This window comes from Gymnodraco acuticeps, unplaced genomic scaffold (genome assembly GCF_902827175.1).
Source record: "Gymnodraco acuticeps unplaced genomic scaffold, fGymAcu1.1, whole genome shotgun sequence".
NCBI lineage: Eukaryota > Metazoa > Chordata > Actinopteri > Perciformes > Bathydraconidae > Gymnodraco > Gymnodraco acuticeps.
In genome coordinates this window covers 144,222-162,978 of record NW_022992290.1, presented here as the reverse complement: position 1 = coordinate 162,978, position 18,757 = coordinate 144,222, and the positions used below count along the sequence as shown (strand labels likewise).

The window sequence follows — 18,757 nt, the reverse complement described above, 5'->3', positions numbered from 1 at the left end:
TACAGGGATCAGTGCTGGGACTCCTGTGTTTGTGCTGAAGGGAGAGGATGTGCTCCTGAATGTCACCAACGCTGTGTTCTTGGGGATTTAGAATATTTTTCTTGGAAGTTTTATGAAAATAACGTTTTAGTAACATTTATTTATGAATTTAAAAAAAGTGTTTGATGACTATACAGGGAGAATTGAGTTTCCTGTGAACAATTTCTCTGTGAAATTGAAGAATCTCCAAGAGGCAGACAGTGGAGTTTATACTGCTCGAGTGACAGTGGCGGTTCTACAGGGTGGCACGGGGTGGCAGCTGCCACCTCAGAAAAATGCCTTGTCACCCCAGCTGCTACCCCAGTTGGCAGCTTTGTTTTGAAAAAAAAGTTGTGGCTCATCGGACATTTATGAGAGAAAATCTCTAATGTCCGAGTGCAAGTGAATGCAGCACAAGACGCGAGCCTTGTAACCCCGGCCCTGGAACGAGCGTGGAAATATGATTGGCGGCGATTGGGCGACGTGTTGATTTCTATCAACACGTAATGAAATAAGACCCCACGGTTTGATGTCTTTCATTTTGACACACAGAACAATGGGGGCTATCCACCCTTATCCACAATGTAAAGTAATTCACACAGCCTCTTCCCTCTTCTCTCTGTGAGGAGCAGCAGGTTCAGCTTTCAGAACAAAGTAACAAAAAACTAAAATGGCATTCATTTTTTTAAATATGTCGTGTAGTAATAGATGTATTTATTTTTCTTCTCAATAGAGTAGGCTACCAGAATGTATATTTTATGTTAGTATTTCAAAAAATCTCCTGGGGGAGAATCCCCCCAGACCCCCCTGCAGGGGTTGGGTTTTCAGCATGTCAACTCTTTCACTTGTGGGGAAATTGCAGGATTGGCTCGAGCCTCCAGGTCGCCCTTTTTATTTACTACAAGACAAATGTGCCTTTTTATTTCATACAGTTCAATTTGGATTGAGACAGGGAAATAATCTAAACCTCACGCGTGGCGTTTCACTGTCAAAGGGAGCGTGTATGTAATTACATTGCAAATACTGACTTTAGCCCCACCGCTACATGGGTTAGCCCTACCATAGATTACCCAACACAAATACTCTGGAGCTGCCACTGTTTGCGGTCTACAATGACAGAGAAGAGCCTGTCAAGTTTGGCTGTACTCAGCATTGAATCAAAACACACCAAAGCTTTAAATCTTAATAAGTTTGTGAGGCGTTTTGCTGATCAAGATGGTAATCGCCACATTCAGCTGTAATAGGCATGCCAACTTGATGCTCTGCTCACGGATGAGTCGATGAGAATAATAAACTGTTAAGATGATGACCTTACGTGTGTATAATGTTTTTCTTCTTTGAGGGGGTCTGCCCCCAAAAAACAGTTTTAAGTCCTGAGAAAGTCAAATCAGACGGTGTGTAAAACTACACTGCCCAGCCAAAAGAAAGTAACCACTTTGATTTAACTAGGCCAGTAGGTAAGGGCTTTCCACTGGATAATAACTGCAGCGATGTTTATGTTTTAGCTGAATACACGTTTTTTAACCCTAATTGATGCAGTTAGTCACTTCTTTAATGTTTGTTCTTTCTGATGTAAAGTCAAGGTTGTAACTGTTTGCAATTAAGTTGTGGGGCGCTGAACTGTTCCTTTGAATCTTTTGATTTATGATACATGATCATAATTACTTGTCTTTCAAATTTGAAGGAGGGTGAGCAAGCATCTTGAGGAACATTCATCATGAACTCCTCCAAAAAATATAGTTTATTCAATAATAAATGAATATGTGAATCATAACAGTGATTGACAGCTGATAGGAATAATATGATTGTTAATATTATCATATTCATTCAGACAAACATCGATGAGACAGTTAATTAATGTACTTATTGCAGAAGTCTGCATAGATTTGGTGCCCCTGCTGGTCTAAGAGTGAAACAAACTCATTCAGTTATTGTTCAGTTAAAATTCATTAAATTATGTCTGCCACCTTATATATTTATATTTAAGGATTTTATTACATTTTTATGTAATTTTATTACAGGAAATATGTCCTGCTTCATCATGGAAATATAAAAAAATGTTAAACAATAAACTGTACAAAAGTTATAATAGTTGTATTGCAAGATTGTAAGATCAAAAAGTGACATGTGGAGTTTTCTCAAGAGAATTTATTTGCAGTCAAAAAACTGTTAGCTTCTTACTGGCTATAACAGGCGTGTCAAACTCAATTTCATCGCGGGCCACATCAGCATTATAGTTGCACTCAAAGGGCCGGCTGTAACTATATAAATATACATATATATAAATATATAATATATATAAAATAATGTGTTATATTACATTATTGCCTCTGAATTGGATTATTATCGGATAGGATAATGACTTAGTAATTAACTACGTCTGAAAGTAAATAATTGCAAGTCTCTTCAGTGGGCCTGTCACAAAACGAGATGCATTTTGGGACATGTAGTTTATGGGCAACCTGATTCTGTAAAGCGGAATTTAATCGTATAATAAACGTATTACATTCTTTGCAAGCTCTTGCAGGGCCACATAAAATGAAGTCGCGGGCCGGATGTGGCCCCCGGGCCTTGAGTTTGACACCCCTGGCCTATAACAATAAATCGTTTATCCATAAAAACAGTCGGTTATTCAGGGGCAAAATGCAGAAAACAAAGCCTGGTTGTCAGTGCTTTGCATTAGAAGCCAATTATTTTTGAATAAAACATTTAAAACAGAAGTTTAAAGAAAAAAACATGTTCTGGAGAAAATTAGGTAAAACCAGCATACTGAACTTAATGTTATTATAATTTGAAATTATTTTGAGTTTTTTGATACATTACATTACTTTGCTTCTTTGGTTCTTCAACGCTGTCCCTGCTATGCTACACTGCAATTAAGAGCAATTAGAGGTTATAGCTCAAGGGCACTTAGAAGGAGCAAAACTGGTGTGAGTGAGAAGTAGAAAATGAAGGACAAGGTTGAAGAAAATCCCAGTGAAAAGACTCTGATAGTTGAAAAGACAGAATGTTTCAGTGATATCCTACATCGGGTTCCATTTCCCCCAAAACAGGGCAAATTGTGTCTTTAGGGGTAGTAGTCATAGTTAACGAGGAGAAGAATGGTAAAATATTTATTATTACAAGTCTGTTTACTTTCAGAAGACTTTTGACCATATTTGAGGTAAGAAGGAGAAAAGAGTGGGCGGAAAAAGACTTGAATAAAAACTATGATAACTACGACTATAATGTTACCAAAGCTGTTATTCTTCAGGATGTTTTTAGTTTTCTTGGAAATGCAATGAAAAAGTGTATTAACAGTTAACCCTGGCAACAATCCGAATATTTTTTCTGATTATGCTGGAAGGATTGAGTTTCCTGTGAACAATTTCACTGTGAAATTAAAGAATCTCAAAGAGGCCGACAGTGGAGATTATCCCGCTCGACTCGAGTGACAAATCTTTCAGAAGACATAAAAGAAGCAGCTAAATACAAGATCACAGTTCAAGGTATGTTTGTTAACCTCTCAAACACTGATAGAGTTTCAGTGGTCTTGTTTCTAAAACTCTTCACCTGCTCCTTCCCTCCTCAGATCGAGCGTCTCTCCCTCTCCTCACAGTGAGCTCTGTCTCCAGAAGCTCTTCCTCCTGTAGCTTCACTGTGACCTGCAGCTCACAGGACTCTCACATCAACAGCACTTTCACATGTGACACCAGAACCTGCAGTCAGGAGGGAGGAGAGCGGTCAGACGGGATCCCTGATACTTTTCTCCAGGTCCACCAATCAAGAGGATCGATCATCTGTAACCATAGCAACCATGTTAGCTGGACCAACGACACCAAAACAATCAAAGATGTCTGCCACCAGCTTGTTGGAAAGACTGAAAGAGAAACTACTTCCTGATCATAACACACAGATTGGAATTGAAAGTTTAACTAAACTTCTTTGTGAGGTGTTAAATGTGAACAATTTAATTTGAAGAAACCTTAGAATACAAGATTAATTCAGTACATCATGTTTTACGCATTGAATGTGCTGTTTGTCTCATATATATACAGAACCTATGTAGAACCTTTATAGAAAACTTTGAACTTGAATATTTGTATAAGTACAAAAATACCTGCATATTTGAAGAACAGAATAATCAACATTTAACAGCCAAAATGCCGTTTTACAATGCATGATGCATATCGACAGTCTGTAAAACTCAACTGCACTTTGCAATGCATGTATTTCACAACCATTAAAAAAATATTTTACAATGGAGGACTCAAAGTACTTGCAAACTGTAATGTACTCAAACTGTTAAAGTAGTAATCACTGCGTTGCTGCTTCCACTCAGTGCGTCTCAGTCTGGATCTCTGTGTCGGTTCTGATGTGAAACTCTCTGTTTGTTGTGTTTCAGATCCAGAGGGGTTATCTGTGTGCCTGGTGAAGACGTGTGTGTTCTCTGTGGGTCTGATCATCATGGTGTCTGCTGTCATCACGGTTCATCTCATGGAGAAGCTCAACAACAACAAATAAATAAATAGTTCTCCAATAGTTTTTTTTTTAGACACCATCAACGTTGTCAGACTAGTGAGTCCCTATTTTATTTGTAATGTGCATGCACAAGCCCTTAGAGATACAACATGTCTGCTGCTGATTTGATGATATTTCATGGATCCGCAATTTGTGGCACACCAAGAAATGTAGAAATGCAACAACAAAAGTGTGCAGCCTCAAAGCAGCAAGCAGCAAACATGGATATAAATATGTATACTTACAATGTATCTGCATCAGCCTGTCCTCCTACAAAAAACGACCATATAGGCCGATTGTTCATGCCCTTATTACGACTTATTATAGTGGCGTTTTCTCCTGGAGGCCAAGGAGGAGGCTAATTTTAATAAATAAATAAAAACACTTCGTTTAGTTTCGGAAATTATTTGTTGTGTGTTGCTGCCGGCCCGTCTCTCCCCTTTGGTCTCTCCCCCATTCTCATTGAGTATTTTACAAAGAGTGAAACAGCGTCCCTCTAGATGTTATGGTGAAACAGTAGATTGCACTCTCTGCTGCGAGAGGAGGCCAGCCGAAATTGGCTTCCCTTGGTGAAAAAAAATGGAGGGATTGACCAATCAGATGAGTTGCACTGTTAATAAATAATAATAATAATAATAATAGATTTCATTTGTTAGCGGTTTTACAGGTGCTCAAAGACGCTTTACAGATATAGTGAAGAACTGTTATGATTCACATATTCATTTATTATTGAATAAACTATATTTTTTGGAGGAGTTAATGATGAATGTTCATCAAGATGCTTGCTCACCCTCCTTCAAATTTGAAAAACAAGTAATTATATCATTATTGATATACAGTTACAACCTTGACTTTACATCCGAAAGAACAAACATTAAAGAAGTGACTAATTGCATCAGCTAGGGTTAAAAAACGTCTATTCAGCTAAAACATCGCTGCAGTTATTATCCAGTGGAAGGTCCTTACCTACTGGCCTAGTTAAATCAAAGTGGTTACTTTCTGTTGGCTGGGCAGTGTAGTTTTACACACCGTCTTATTTTACTTTCTCAGGACTTAAAACAGTTTTTTGGGGGCAGACCCCCTCAAAGAAAAAAATATATACACGCATACAAGGTCATCATCTTAACAGTTTGTTATTCTCATCGAGTCATCCGTGAGCAGAGCATCACGTTGGCATGTCTATTACAGCTGAATGCGGCGATTACTATTTTGTTCAGCAAAACGCCTCACAAACTTATTAAGATCAACAGCTGTAGTGCGTTTTGATTCAATGCTGAGTACCAGGGGCGTCGCCTGGGGTAGGCATCCGGGGCTTTAGCCCCGGATGTTTTTTCTTTAGCCCCGGACAAATTCTCCCTCAATAATATAATACATTAACCTACTTTACCTATAGGACGGACGGCAGAAATGTAATTTCCCATGTTCAGTGAATGCAACACAGAGGCAAGACGACGCCACCAGACCAATCAGAGAGTTGCATGGAAATAAACGTGTTTTATTGGCTGACAGGTACGTTCCTGTCCTCTGTGACAATGTTTAAACTTTAAACTGTCAGCCCCGGACGCGGAGATTCTGAAGATGGACATTAGACATTTCTTTAATAAAAAAGACGGCAATTCTCAAGTGGTGGCTCACACAACAACCCCAGAGCCACCACCTGAGCCAGGTGAACAAGGTATGTACCTGTCAGTAAACTTACAAGCTATGCGAACATGTAAGCAAAGCATACATTATAGCTACGTTGACGTTACTTTGAATCACGCGGGTAAGCTAAACCGTTAGCAAGTAGCTATAGCTAGCCAGATATATTAAATAAACACTTTGTCATACAATCTAAATGTTGTGTTTTTTAGCGTTACTTGGTGATTTCAAAGAAAGCTCTCTGGGAAATGTTGACTTACTGTCTGTGTTCGACATGAAGCTAGAAGCTACCTTACACAGTTGATCCTGATTCCTGAGACCTGTCAGTTAAAGTGTTTCATAGTTAGCTTAGCTAAGCATCAACCTAGCATGATATCATGAACGTTACGGTTCTTATTAAGCATTTTTAAACGTATGTGGTAAGTTGCCAAAGTGCTTTGTTTTGAACGTTCATCAGTATTATAATCAAAAAGAGAAATATGAACGTTAGTTTTTACTGAAATTATCAAATAAAGTCAACATCTCACAGTCTTTACTGAGCTGTGTGGAGTTTGTTCAACTTTTAAAAGATGTTTGAATGGTGATTACACAGTGATAGATGTTAAGGACTAACGTTTATAATAAATACATTTGTATTGATTTTAAGATCTTTTCATAGTTCATACAATCATACGTATTGGGATCATTTGTATTAATGTGGACCGGAGGGAGAGGGTGACGAGCATAAGTTTCACTTTCCTTTTTTATTTCAATTCCAACTTTGGTCATGAAGAATATGTTTCTCTGTTGTCCACGTTCATAAAGCATAAAACAACAGCGTCAGAGCACGGTGCAGAGTCTCTAGATGAGTCCGTCGTTCTTATTGAACATCCATGTTGTAGTCCGTTATATAGAAAACTGTAGTTTCCATAGTTTCCCCACAGCAGCAGACGCACATTCATGACGTCCGCTGGCGCATCATAAACACGTCGGATAGTGAAAGTGCATTCGGATTCTCTAAAGTGCCACAGTCTCTTCTCCTAAGTCCTTTTGAATTCTCCTATCCACTATCCCTTAACCCCGTGACGTTTCACTCAGAGGTCAAGGAATAGGAGATAGGGTTAGAACTTAGGAGCTGATTTTTGGATAATCGGAACGCAACCCTGGGCTCTGCCATGGTGTCCTTGAGCAAGGCATCAGACACCCCCAACCCCCAAGAGGTCATATTTCACTGTGTGTGCTGTGATGTGTGAATTTGCAAGGGTTTCATCTTCTAATTAGCTTGATGCTTACTAGGATCAGTGGTTCCTGTTGCTCTTCAAGTTAGCTAAAGTCTTTGAAACGTTCACAAAAATGTGCCAAACATCATTGCTTTCCAATATTTCAAAATAGACTAATAGGATCAGGTGCATACAACAGATAGAAATGAAAGATATACAAAAAATGACAAACATTAAGATGTAAAAAAAATGTAATGTTGTCCCAGGATTGTCTAAGAGGAGTCAATAAATAATGTCCTATGTTATGACCGGCTAGTAGGCCACAACGGAAAGAGAGAGAGAGACGTTCAAGGATTTCCAAAAACCACGGCACATTTATTGTGGCAACACCAAAAACAACACAAATGTTGAGAGGCTGGGCGAGGGGAAAGGATCCCGGCGAGAGTCTCCCCACAGGAGTGGCGAAGGCCCCGTGACTCCGGGTAGCTGGGCTTAAGTAGAACCTGGGCTCCGGCCAGGTGTCCCCAGTTATGCTGATTGTCTCCTCAGCTCCACCCCAATCAAAGGACCTGCAACACACATGCACACCACTAATGGCGCATTTCCACTGCAGCGGGTAGCCCCGTTTAAGCGTCCTTAACCGTCCTCAAGCGGCCAGGCCAGTTTTTGGTGGCCTTTCCATATAGCCTAGCACCGGCTAGCGGGTACTTTTTCCGGCCCCATAAAATGGTGGTTCTATCAGGCCAGGGCCAGGGCTGAACTAGTGAGTGACGTCAACACTCTCGACTGCTGATTGGTCAGAGAGAATCGTCACAAGATCGTGCGCGAGATCATCCCTAGCGTCGCATATATATCTAGAGGCAAGCTTGCAGCATTTTTATAAACAGCATTTTGTAAACGGAGGAGCTACAAAAATGGCAACGTCGAAGAAAAGCACACCGTGGTCGACCGAGGAGGTGACGACGTTCCTTAATCTCATTGGGGATGATAAAATCCAGCGGGAGCTCGACGGAACAACGCGAAATGTGAAAGTGTTCCAGGATGTCTCTGCACAGATGTCCGAACGCGGATTGTCGAGGACTTTCCTGCAGTGTAGGGAAAAACTCAAAAAGATGAAGAGTGAATATTGCCAAGTAAAGGACAACAATAACACGAGTGGTGCGGGTAGGAAACAATGGAAGTGGTTCGACTTGTTGGACCAGATTTACGCCATAGACCGGCCAACGTTGGGAGGGACGGAGGCCTGGACTCTGCAACGGCTTTACTGGAGTCCCTGCAAGGTACGCTCACTTCTAACAAATAAGTCTATTTTAATCCTTACATTAATGTTCGACAACCCATGCTTTTATGGAGCCCCGAAGAGCTACATAGCTAGCTAAGGCAGATAGCCTAGGCAGATAGCCTTAGCTAGAGCTATTGTTTGCTAACACCATATGTGCCATTGTTTACGTTCAGTTTTTCTTTTCTATAGTTGTTGTTGCTATTTAGTATTGTGCTGCAGTAGTTTGTGGAATTAACAAGTCATTTTGCTGTTCTAGATGATTACATTGGGACTAGTGAGGAGGAACATTCCCGAACAACGGGTGATGGCAGGGTTCCGTCCACAACATCGTCATCGAATCCAGAACGGACCCCAGCTCGACCACAGACACCAGCCGAAGAAGCGACACCAACTCAACCACCAACGCCGAGTGCCATCACGACACCGCAGCGTGTGGGTCTAGGTAAGAAATAGAAAAGGCAAAACGACTGGAATTGTGTTTTGTTTTTTTAAACCTTGGATCATCCATCGTCAGTAATTAAAATAAGCTATACCACTGTGTGGAAATGCTCTGTTACAAGTAAAGTCTTAGCTAGTAAGCAGCTAGTACAGTTGTGTGTGACATCCTATCATATACATATATTTATATTCATTATCAACAGGCTGGACATAATGTAATTCACAATCATTGTAAACATCTAGGGCCAGGACTTTCTTTAGTTCACCTTACTGTTGTTCTGTTTATACATGTTATTCTTATATCCTTGTGTGACCTGTACCTGTCCAGTGTTTTTTCCTTATTGCTAATTATTATCTTATTGTCACCCAGGCAAGAGGAAACGAGGAGGAGAGGATCGGGCCCAGCAGGAACGGCACCATGAACAGCACATGGCCCAGCAGGAACGGCACTTGGACTGGGCCAAAGCGTCTGCTGAGCGGAGATGGGAGTTGGATGCGGCCTTGAGAAGGGAGGAGGCCATCTTGAGAAGGGAGGAGGCCGTCTTGAGAAGGGAGGAGGCCGTCTTGAGAAGGGAGGAGGCCGCTCAAGCAGAGACCTTCAACCTAGCCTTCCTGCGCACTCTTGGCGAGGTGCTAGGGGGACTGGGCAGCCGACGTGGCCCGTCTCCTCGGTGATACTTCAAATAACCTTAATAGTTATTGTACATATTATATATTTATCTAGTTAATTTTTAAATGCAACATTTGTACTTTCTTGTTTATTTATTGTATTTAAAATGTGCATTTTATATTTATTTTTACAATGCCATGTATATTTATGCTGGCTGCAATACAGTTTTACATTTTTTATTTGTATTGTTTAATGGCATGCCTTTTTGATACAACATTTTTTTTGTATTTTTATACTGCCATCAATAAAGTACTTCTTTGACTTATCTTATCTTTTGTTGATAATGAATTGCACCCAACAGAAAAAAATCAGATTCACATAATCTTGATTTAGAGAAGATATAAACATACATGAATTTATAAAGCAATAACAAACACCATCAGTTAGGAAAAGGCCCATAAGATATAAGTTAATTTTAAGAGATTTAAAGCAATAAATTGAGTTTGCTAGCTTGAGGTCCTCCTCTAAAACATTATTACATGTTTATTTTGTAATAGTATTAAGAATGTATGATAAATACATAATACATGTAGTAGAAATTGCTCAATTGTAATACCCTCGTTCTACTAGACTCAAACAACACATTCCTTATATATTTCAAAGACGAGAGAACAAAAGAAGAAACCTATAACCCATTCAAGCAAGCTTTTAACATGTCTAGAAGAAAGATTGAGGTTATATTTTAATATATTATTTTATGTTGTGGATACTTTAGCCTCCATCCATGTTTACAATTGTCCAGACTATTTTACACTTGCATTTATGAATATAGTTTTGCTGTGTTTTACACTTTAGTATTTATGTTTATAGTTAGCTTTGATATTCGCTTAATTGATTAGAAAGATTTTCTTTTCATGATCTGATATTTCCTCAAATGTTCTTATTATGGGGCAGTACTTACTGGTGCTTGAAATTCAAATATTTACTAAATATTCAATTCAGATAACAACATTTGTTTAAAACATTTGACAAACACATGTATATGAAAAAAAAAAGATGTATTTATGTTCAATACATATGTAGGTATTCAGGTAGCGCATCAAACTCTCTCTGATGTCAGTGCCCTCCTCCTCTGCACCTTGAGCCACTGCTACCCCAGGCTCTGCTGCTACTGGTGCATTCCACCCATCATCATAGTCCTCTCCATGACTCTCGCAGAGGTTATGCAGAGCACAGCATGGTAACAAGCCACACACCAAGAAACAAGTAAACGATCGCTTCCACATCCTCCATTGTTGTGTGTGTTTTGTGAGTTGTGTCGCATTGAAGATGACGCCACTGCAGTTTTACCCAGCGTCGCTCCGCCCAAAAAGCCCGCCAAAAAGCCGATCGCCCCGCCTACACTGCGTTGCTACCCCAGGTCCTAAACTGTAATGGAAATGCGCCACGGCCTCGGACGGCCAGCGAGGCAGCCCGAGGCCTGAGCGAGGACGCGTAACGGCCCCTACACACGGCGGCGTGCGTTACCGCTTCAACGCTTCTGCCCATTCACTTTGAATGGGGTGACGTCACGATTCGCCGAACTGCATTGTGGGAGCAAAGCGTAGCTTCTCTCGCGGTGCTCGCTGCAAAAGTAGAGCAATGTTCTACTTTTGCCGCCTCGACGGAGGCGTCAGCCAATCAAATCCCGCGTATGCAAATCTGACAGCACAAGCGCTAGCCAATCAAACCGCGTGTATGTTGGGAGAGCCAGACCGCAGTTATTTCCCATGTCAAAAAATGGAGGAGGAAATTATCGTGGCGTTAGGGAATCACCCGGTACTATATGACCAGTCCCTCTTTACATACAGGGATACAAACCGGAGGAGCCAGGCATGGGGGGAGGTGGCAGAGACAGTGGGTGAAACTGGTAGGTTTTCGCCTGTTTGGGGAGTTTATAGCCAGTGTACTTCGTTTGAATGGACAGCTAGCAAGCATAGACAGTATATTTAGCCAGCATGGATGTAGCATGAATGCTTTGCTTTGTATATCCGGGGCGGGACATTCATGTGATTGGTTGTTGGTCGCGTTGTTCGTAAAAAATCCACAAGCTTCAGACACGCCCACCGCCAAGCGGTAACGCACGCCGCCGTGTGTAGGGGCGGACGCTTAATTGGGGCTACGCCGCTGCAGTGGAAATGCGCCATTAAAAACAGGCCACAGGCTCTGGGGCCGTCACACCTATGAGTCAAGATTGCAGCCATAGCCACAGAGATTCAGAATTCCTAAACTGCAAGAAAAGCTGATGAGTCCTTTTAACCGATCATTAACCAATCACAACTGTGCATTGAAGGTGGAGTTAGAGCACTTCTGGGAGCAGACACAGGACGTGGTTTAGGATTTTCACACCAAAAGAGGGTAACGTGAAAATAAAGTCCATGGCTCAGTTGCCATAAATCGTAATCCCAACAAATGCAGTGTGTGGAATACGACTCCTGATCATTTACAAGGACCTGGTGTGGTCTTTTTTACCTGAGCGTACACACTCTCTAGCTGAGCTGTGTTTCTAGTCTCAGTGGGTGCTGCGGGTCCAGTGTGAGGACCAACACAAGCGTAGGTGGAGGACAGAGGTGGAGCTGAATCTTCATCATCTGTTGGATCCTGAGTCCGGGCTGGAGGTCCGAACTGGAACGTCACAAAACATTGATTTACCAAAGGTTGTTTGTATAATATTGTATTTTTATGTCATATATTCCTCAAATTCAATACAATTCCATATTATTGACTGAAAAAGTGATAATGGTGTTTAACAAAAATGTAAGATTATTTTGTATTTTCAGCTAAAAGGCATGACATTTTGGATGTTATTAATCAAAAGTAGAGTAAGGCCAAATAAGCACACACAAAAAAAGCATTTGCACTGCTAACACATACAGTACTTTGCATTTAGAGAAAGACATGGGGAATCAAGGTTTCCCTCTTCCGTTCATTTGTTCTGAGACAAAATATTAAAATGTCTGGTTCTCTTAAAACAGTTATCTGTACGTTACTGTGTTTAACTTTTCACACAGCTATCACACGGTTTGAAATCAAATGTATCTCAAGTGCAGCTTTCCCGTGAGAGGCTTCTGCTCTCAGTATGTGTTGTAGAAGAAAATGCAAAAGTACAAACCACTCGGCTCAGCAGGAAGTCACATAGCTTTGGTTAACGGCTGTGTGACAAAAATAGGAAGCAAAGCTGTGATCATGTTTGTGATATGCATGAAAGAAATGTCACTGTGTCTGCATTATGTTTACGACACCAGCATGAAGAGTTTTAAGAACATGACACCTTTTGAGTTTTAGAAGAAGGAGCATCGTTCCATCAGTGCATCAACTTATGGGAAAACTATATTTAAAAAAAGAAAGAAACAAAACACACACAAGCAAACAAATACGCATCACTAAGAAACACAGTGCAGTTTGAATACAGATATTGCCAGACAGAGACTCAGCAGCAGGTTTGGAGAGAAGCATCACGGTGCATCAGGTTAGTCGGATCCAAAGCTTTAAAAGAGCAAGCAGCTCAACCAGAAATGTGAGCAGCAGGACCTGGAACTGCAGGCAGACGGTGGTGTAGAAAGGAGTCAGGGATAATATACAGTATATAGCAAATACATATATGCAGATACTCTGTGTGCATAGTGATTAGTGTGCATAGTGATTAGTGTGCATAGTGATTAGTGTGCACAGTGATTAGTGTGCATAGTGATTAGTGTGCACAGTAGGCAATATAACTGTCTGAGGCTCCAGTTATGGATTTAGCTTGTTCTTCATATTCAGTCCAAGTCTGTTTAATTTGTTCAAAATCAAAAAGAAATTACATTTTTGAGTGAAAAGTAAAAAATACCTTGTCTCTTACCTGAGCAGTATCATAAACTGTATTCTCGATAATCACTCTTTTACCTGCAGGTCAGTCAAAAACAAATATATGTGGATTTGCATTAATTTACATTTCATTTTGAGAGCTTCGCCTTTAAAGATTATTACCTTCATAAGATTTATATTACTTGAGCTGCATCTGACTTGAGTCCAGATATTGTATATGTGTCTAAATTATCTTTTAAAGACAATATTATAAAGAGTTGCTGGATGAGAGGTTTCAGATATGTTTTATGTGATGGCTCAATAGACAATGAGGATGTATGGAATATGATGAACTTGAATAAAACACTAAATTCCCACAAACAGTAAAACAAAAATAAATGTTTTTGATAAAATACACTCTTACTTACTTGTTCTTCTCTTTCGAAGACACCAAAGTACACCAATGATGGCGAGAATGAGAATTGTGAACAATACTCCCAAAATGATGGGAACAGGGTTTGGTGGGTCAGGATCTGTAAATAAAAACATAAGCCACATTATAATGCTCGGTTAAATTCATAAACTTAGTCAAGTGTGTCACTGCCTCACATCCTGCCAGACTGTTAGATTTAATTACACAAATATATCTTAGTAGCAGACCTGATCTGTTGTAAGAAATAATTGCATTTGTTTGCTTTAACCCTAATATGTTAAACAAAACAGTTATTCAGTTCAATGTGAAACTTCCAAAGGTCACTGAATAAGCACAGTTAAGCACTGCCTGGCTCTTGTTTAATCAAAGAAACGCTGGTAGATAATGATAGCTAGTTTTAATAGTCAAATTACTGGAGCAGAAACTTCCCCAATTTCACCGACTAATTCCCAGTTTAGTTTCATAAACTACAAAACACTTAATTAAAACATTTCATTGTAGTTGAAAAGTGAAAGATAACTCATCATTTTATTTTTTTATACAGGTTTAACTGAAACCATTAAGAAAAACAAGCTTTTAATTTGGTGTTATGCACTCTTCTAGTTTTCTTGTCCTGTCTGAAAAACACTGCTCACAGCAGCGGACACTAAAAGAGGTCATGTTGAGACGAGGACAAATATAGTTAGCAATATTTGCACTGCAAATACATGGATTTTACAATATTTGTAACAAACCCAATGTACAATATTTGTCACACTGTGGAATACAAATATATCTTATTTACAGACACATAAAAGTTTTTGATAAAAAAAACCTTGTATGCTCTGATGTTCTGACTCTAAACTGTGTGTTATTATCAGGAAGTAGTTTTCTCTTTCAGTCTTACCATAAGGTTTGGCGCAGACATCTTTGATTGTTCTGGTAGTGTTGGTCCAGCTGACATGGTTGCTATGGTTACAGATGATCGATCCACTTGATTGGTGGACCTGGAGAAAAGTATCAGGGATCCCCTCTGACCGCTCTCCTCCCTCCTGACTGTAGGTTTGGTTGTCACACCTGAAAGTGCTGTTGATGTGAGAGTCCTGTGAGCTGCAGGTCACAGTGAAGCTACAGGAGGAAGAGTTTCTGGAGACAGAGCTCACTGTGAGGAGAGGGAGAGACGCTCGATCTGAGGAGGGAAGAAGCAGGTGAAGAGTTTTAGAAACAAGACCACTGAAACTATCAGTGTTTGAGAGGTTAACAAACCTACCTTGAACCTTAATCTTGTATTTAGCTGCTTCTGTGTCGCCTCCTGAACTCGTTGTCACTACAGCAGTATAAACTCCACTGTCTGCCTCTTGGAGATTCTTCAATTCCACAGAGAAATTGTTCACAGGAAACTCAACCCTTCTAGTGTAATTAGGAAATACATGTGGTTTTTTGCCAGGTTCAACTGTTAATACTTTTTTTTTCTCATTGAATGTCCATGAAAAACTATAAACATCCTGAAGAGCATCAGCTGCCGTGACATTCAGAAGCAAATCCTCTCCCTTCAGCACAAACACAGGAGTCCCAGCACTGATCCCTGTAAAACAGAAGACACATCATACGGTAAATATCACATACATTACATTGTTATTGGATCAAAACTGAATATTTCTCTATTCCTATTATATGTAATTATGAAATACTTTCATCTTATGAATAATCAAAGTTTGAAACATGTCTTTAAAACATCTTGGATTATCTTTGACCCTTGAAGCTGTTTAGAGGAGTTTAGTTGAACTTAAATCTTGCTTTAAGTATTTATGTTTCTTTTTCATCTGACAAATTATTTCCATTCCGTCTCGTATGAAAAAGAGGGGACTTTCTTACACCTTGCTTATTTTTTCCCCCTCTTTTCCCATACTATTGTTCCCCAGATTTGACAGAGGCGAAGCATTTCCTCCTTTTCTACATTTGGTCATAATCTGACTCAAACCACTTCTCAGGTTTTTAATCTACTCTGAAGGTTAAAAGTCTAGTTGCAAGCTCATTGAGTCCTATTGTGAATACAGAAATGTTGAGAACACCGAAGTGTTATGTTAGAAATGTGTAGTTTGGGTACAGAGCACATAGAAACTGCCAGATGCTATCTAGCATATGTTGGTCAATTTGCATAATCAGCATAATTATTATTATTAGAATAAATTACCATTTTAGCCAATGTGGACAAGAGTTTTTAAAAAATGTCTTGTCTGATTTTGACAATTTTTCAGTTGTTTGGGGGTAATTATAAGGAATATGCCAATATTTGTACTCTGTGAGTTGATTTTGATTCATTTCAGGTCGATTTTGAAGATTTAGGGGACTCATTTGGATTGGACAGATGATCTATTTATTCGAAAAATAATTGTCCTAAGTAAAAATAATAATTTCCCTCTCTCACCCTTTTGCCTGCAGGTCAGTCAAAAACAAATATAATGTGGAATTGCATTAATTTAGATTTCATTTTGAGAGCTTCACCTTTAATGCTTATTACCTTCATAACATGTACATTACTTGAGCTGCATCTGCATTGAGTCCAGATGTTGGTTGTGTCTAAATTATCTTTTTCAAACAGCTGAACATTTTAAAGCCTATGTAGATTATTATAAAGAGTATGTTGCTGTATGAGAGGTTTCAGACATGTTTTATGTGATTGCTCAACAGACAATGGGGATGTGTAGGTGGAATATGATGAACTTGAATAAAACACTTAATTCCCACAGGAAACAAAAATGTTAAAATGCACTCTTAGACTTACTTGTTCTTCTCGTTCGAAGATACCAAAGTACTACACCAATGATGGTGAGAGTGAGAATTGTGCTCTCTACAGTATATCCAATGATCGCAACACATGGTAGTCAAAATCAGCCACCAAGAGTACACATATTTCCACTTGCTGGTTAAAGCTGCCACTTTTGATCCTGAAACGGTCAGAAATTGATTCAGCGTCCTCAATAACTGCCAAACCAATCCAAGATTTTCCAAATCGGTCAAGAGTTTTTTTAGCTATTGTTTATATAGTACATTTATTTTTAATTAACGCAATTTAGTGGACTACATATTTCAATCATAAAACTCTGGACTCAACACTTTCAGGTTCACTATGCTGGCTGCCAGACCATAAAATATACAAATATCTAAACTATTACTTGAAAGGACTGAAAAGTGCGTACCGCGACACAATATTGTTTAAAATAAAAAATAAAAATTTCTAATTTTACTACTTTATTAAATGACAATAAACAGACAACTAATGATTGGATACATTTCTAAATACTAATTAAAATATACATTCAAAAAAAAAAACATTACCTTTCTAACCTTATATTGTTTAAGTAGTGCTAAAGTACAACAACTTTGACTGTGAAAACAAAACAAGTTGATGTTCTTACCTTTTGATTCACATAAATAGAGCTCATAAACGACAAAGACAAAAACAAACAACTTCATTTTGCAAATGTGTGGGATGAGGAAGTGCCACAGCGTTTTGTCAGTTTCCGATCAGCAAAGCTTCATTGCTGATGTCTTTGACACCAGCCTGTCTTTCCATGAAATGATTCGACTTAGCCTTTAAAACACAAAATCACCTTTATTAAAGCAATCTCTCTTAAACACTATTTACATTCCAGGACTCGATCTTAATTCAATACAATTTAACATTTACATTCAATTTCCAACATTACCTATTTGAAATATCAGTTTAAAAAAAGCATTACGTTTCTAACCTTATATTTTTTAAGTAGTGCTACAATACAACAACTTTGACTGTGAAAACAAAACAAGTTGATGTTCTTTTTGATTCACATAAATGAAGCTCATAAACGACAAAGAGAAGTATAACAAACGACTTCATTCTACAAATGTGTGGTATGCAGAATGTATCACAGCGTTTTGTCAGTTTCCTCTCAGAAAAGGATCATTGCTCATGTTTGAAACCAGCCTGTGTCCATATTCAACATGATTCGACTTTGCCTTTAAAACAGAAAATCCCCTTTATTAAAGCACTTTTTTTGTATCTATTTTCCTCTCTCTTAAACACTATTTACATTCCAGGGCTCGATGTTAATTCAATACAATTTCACATTTACATTCAATTTCCAACATAGTCATTATATTCACCCTCGATAATGGCACACATTCCCATCAGAATAAAATCATTTTCAGTCTCATACAACAGAACTTTCACATTCTCCGCACTCACCTCTGAAAAATTAAAAAGGGCTACGAAACATGTTTCCCTATTAGTTTGATAAAGTTATTAAATCATAAATCCCACGGAAAGGCAAGCTTCCTCGATGCTAACAGTCACATTTGCAATCTACAATAACCTGTCAACATCATGTATGTGAAACTGCCACTGAGTGTGGGGGCGTGGAAAGGGCTCTGTTTGCAGAGAGAGGAGGAAGAAGCTGAACAAGCATTGAAGCAGGATGAGTCTGAGGACCATAAGGATGGAGCAGTAAACCAGGCCAGAGCCGGAGCATTTTTCCCTCCTTGAATTCTTTTTTGGAAAGCATTTATTTCCTTGGATATATGGTTGCCTTTTTGAATGACATTGGATTTTCATTTTACTGTATTACTCGCATTAAAGAGGCCCTATTATGCTTTTGATGGTTTTCCCTTTTCATTTGTTATAGGTTTTTGTGCATGCAAATGGTCTGCAAATAATCCCTCCACACTCGCTTTTTATTTGCCCTCTCTTCCCCATGCAGGCTTCAGACTTTGAACCCTGTAAGTTAAAACCAGGTTTCAAAGTTAGGCTGGTTGGTTTATGATGTCATTATCTTCAAACGTCATCTCATTTG

The 18,757-nt window shown here is 39.1% G+C and overlaps 2 protein-coding genes across 6 annotated transcripts in view; both read right to left on the bottom strand.

Annotated features, from left to right (window-relative positions):
* LOC117540925 (SLAM family member 9-like) overlaps positions 1 to 18,757 on the bottom strand; it is a 133,938-nt gene that overhangs the window by 55,863 nt on the left and 59,318 nt on the right. The gene's annotated exons all lie outside the window — the stretch shown is intronic.
* On the bottom strand, positions 7,708 to 18,315 carry LOC117540922 (SLAM family member 7-like). Of its 5 annotated transcripts, none has more exons than XM_034207870.1 (8): positions 18,154 to 18,314; positions 17,345 to 17,520; positions 15,196 to 15,510; positions 14,833 to 15,114; positions 13,942 to 14,046; positions 13,557 to 13,612; positions 12,200 to 12,352; positions 7,708 to 7,927 (listed from the first exon to the last, which is right to left on the bottom strand). In XM_034207870.1, exons 2-8 carry the CDS (start codon positions 17,400 to 17,402, stop codon positions 7,919 to 7,921), a joined length of 978 nt encoding a protein of 325 aa, XP_034063761.1. In that variant the 5' UTR covers positions 17,403 to 17,520; positions 18,154 to 18,314; the 3' UTR covers positions 7,708 to 7,918. The 5 variants fall into 5 exon arrangements, with proteins under 5 accessions (XP_034063761.1, XP_034063762.1, XP_034063758.1 ...); XM_034207871.1 differs by having other exon boundaries at positions 13,569 to 13,612; positions 18,154 to 18,312; XM_034207867.1 differs by lacking the exon at positions 7,708 to 7,927 and having other exon boundaries at positions 12,074 to 12,352; positions 18,154 to 18,315.

Coding starts and splice junctions, on each gene's coding strand:
- LOC117540922 (XM_034207867.1), bottom strand. CDS start 17,402: ATGAAGTTGTTTGTTTTTGTCTTTGTCGTTTATGAGCTCTATTTATGT. Junction 15,115..15,195: donor ATACAAGATTAAGGTTCAAG/GTAGGTTTGTTA, acceptor TTCCCTCCTCAG/ATCGAGCGTCTCTCCCTCTC. Junction 14,047..14,832: donor TGTCTGCGCCAAACCTTATG/GTAAGACTGAAA, acceptor TTTTATTTACAG/ATCCTGACCCACCAAACCCT.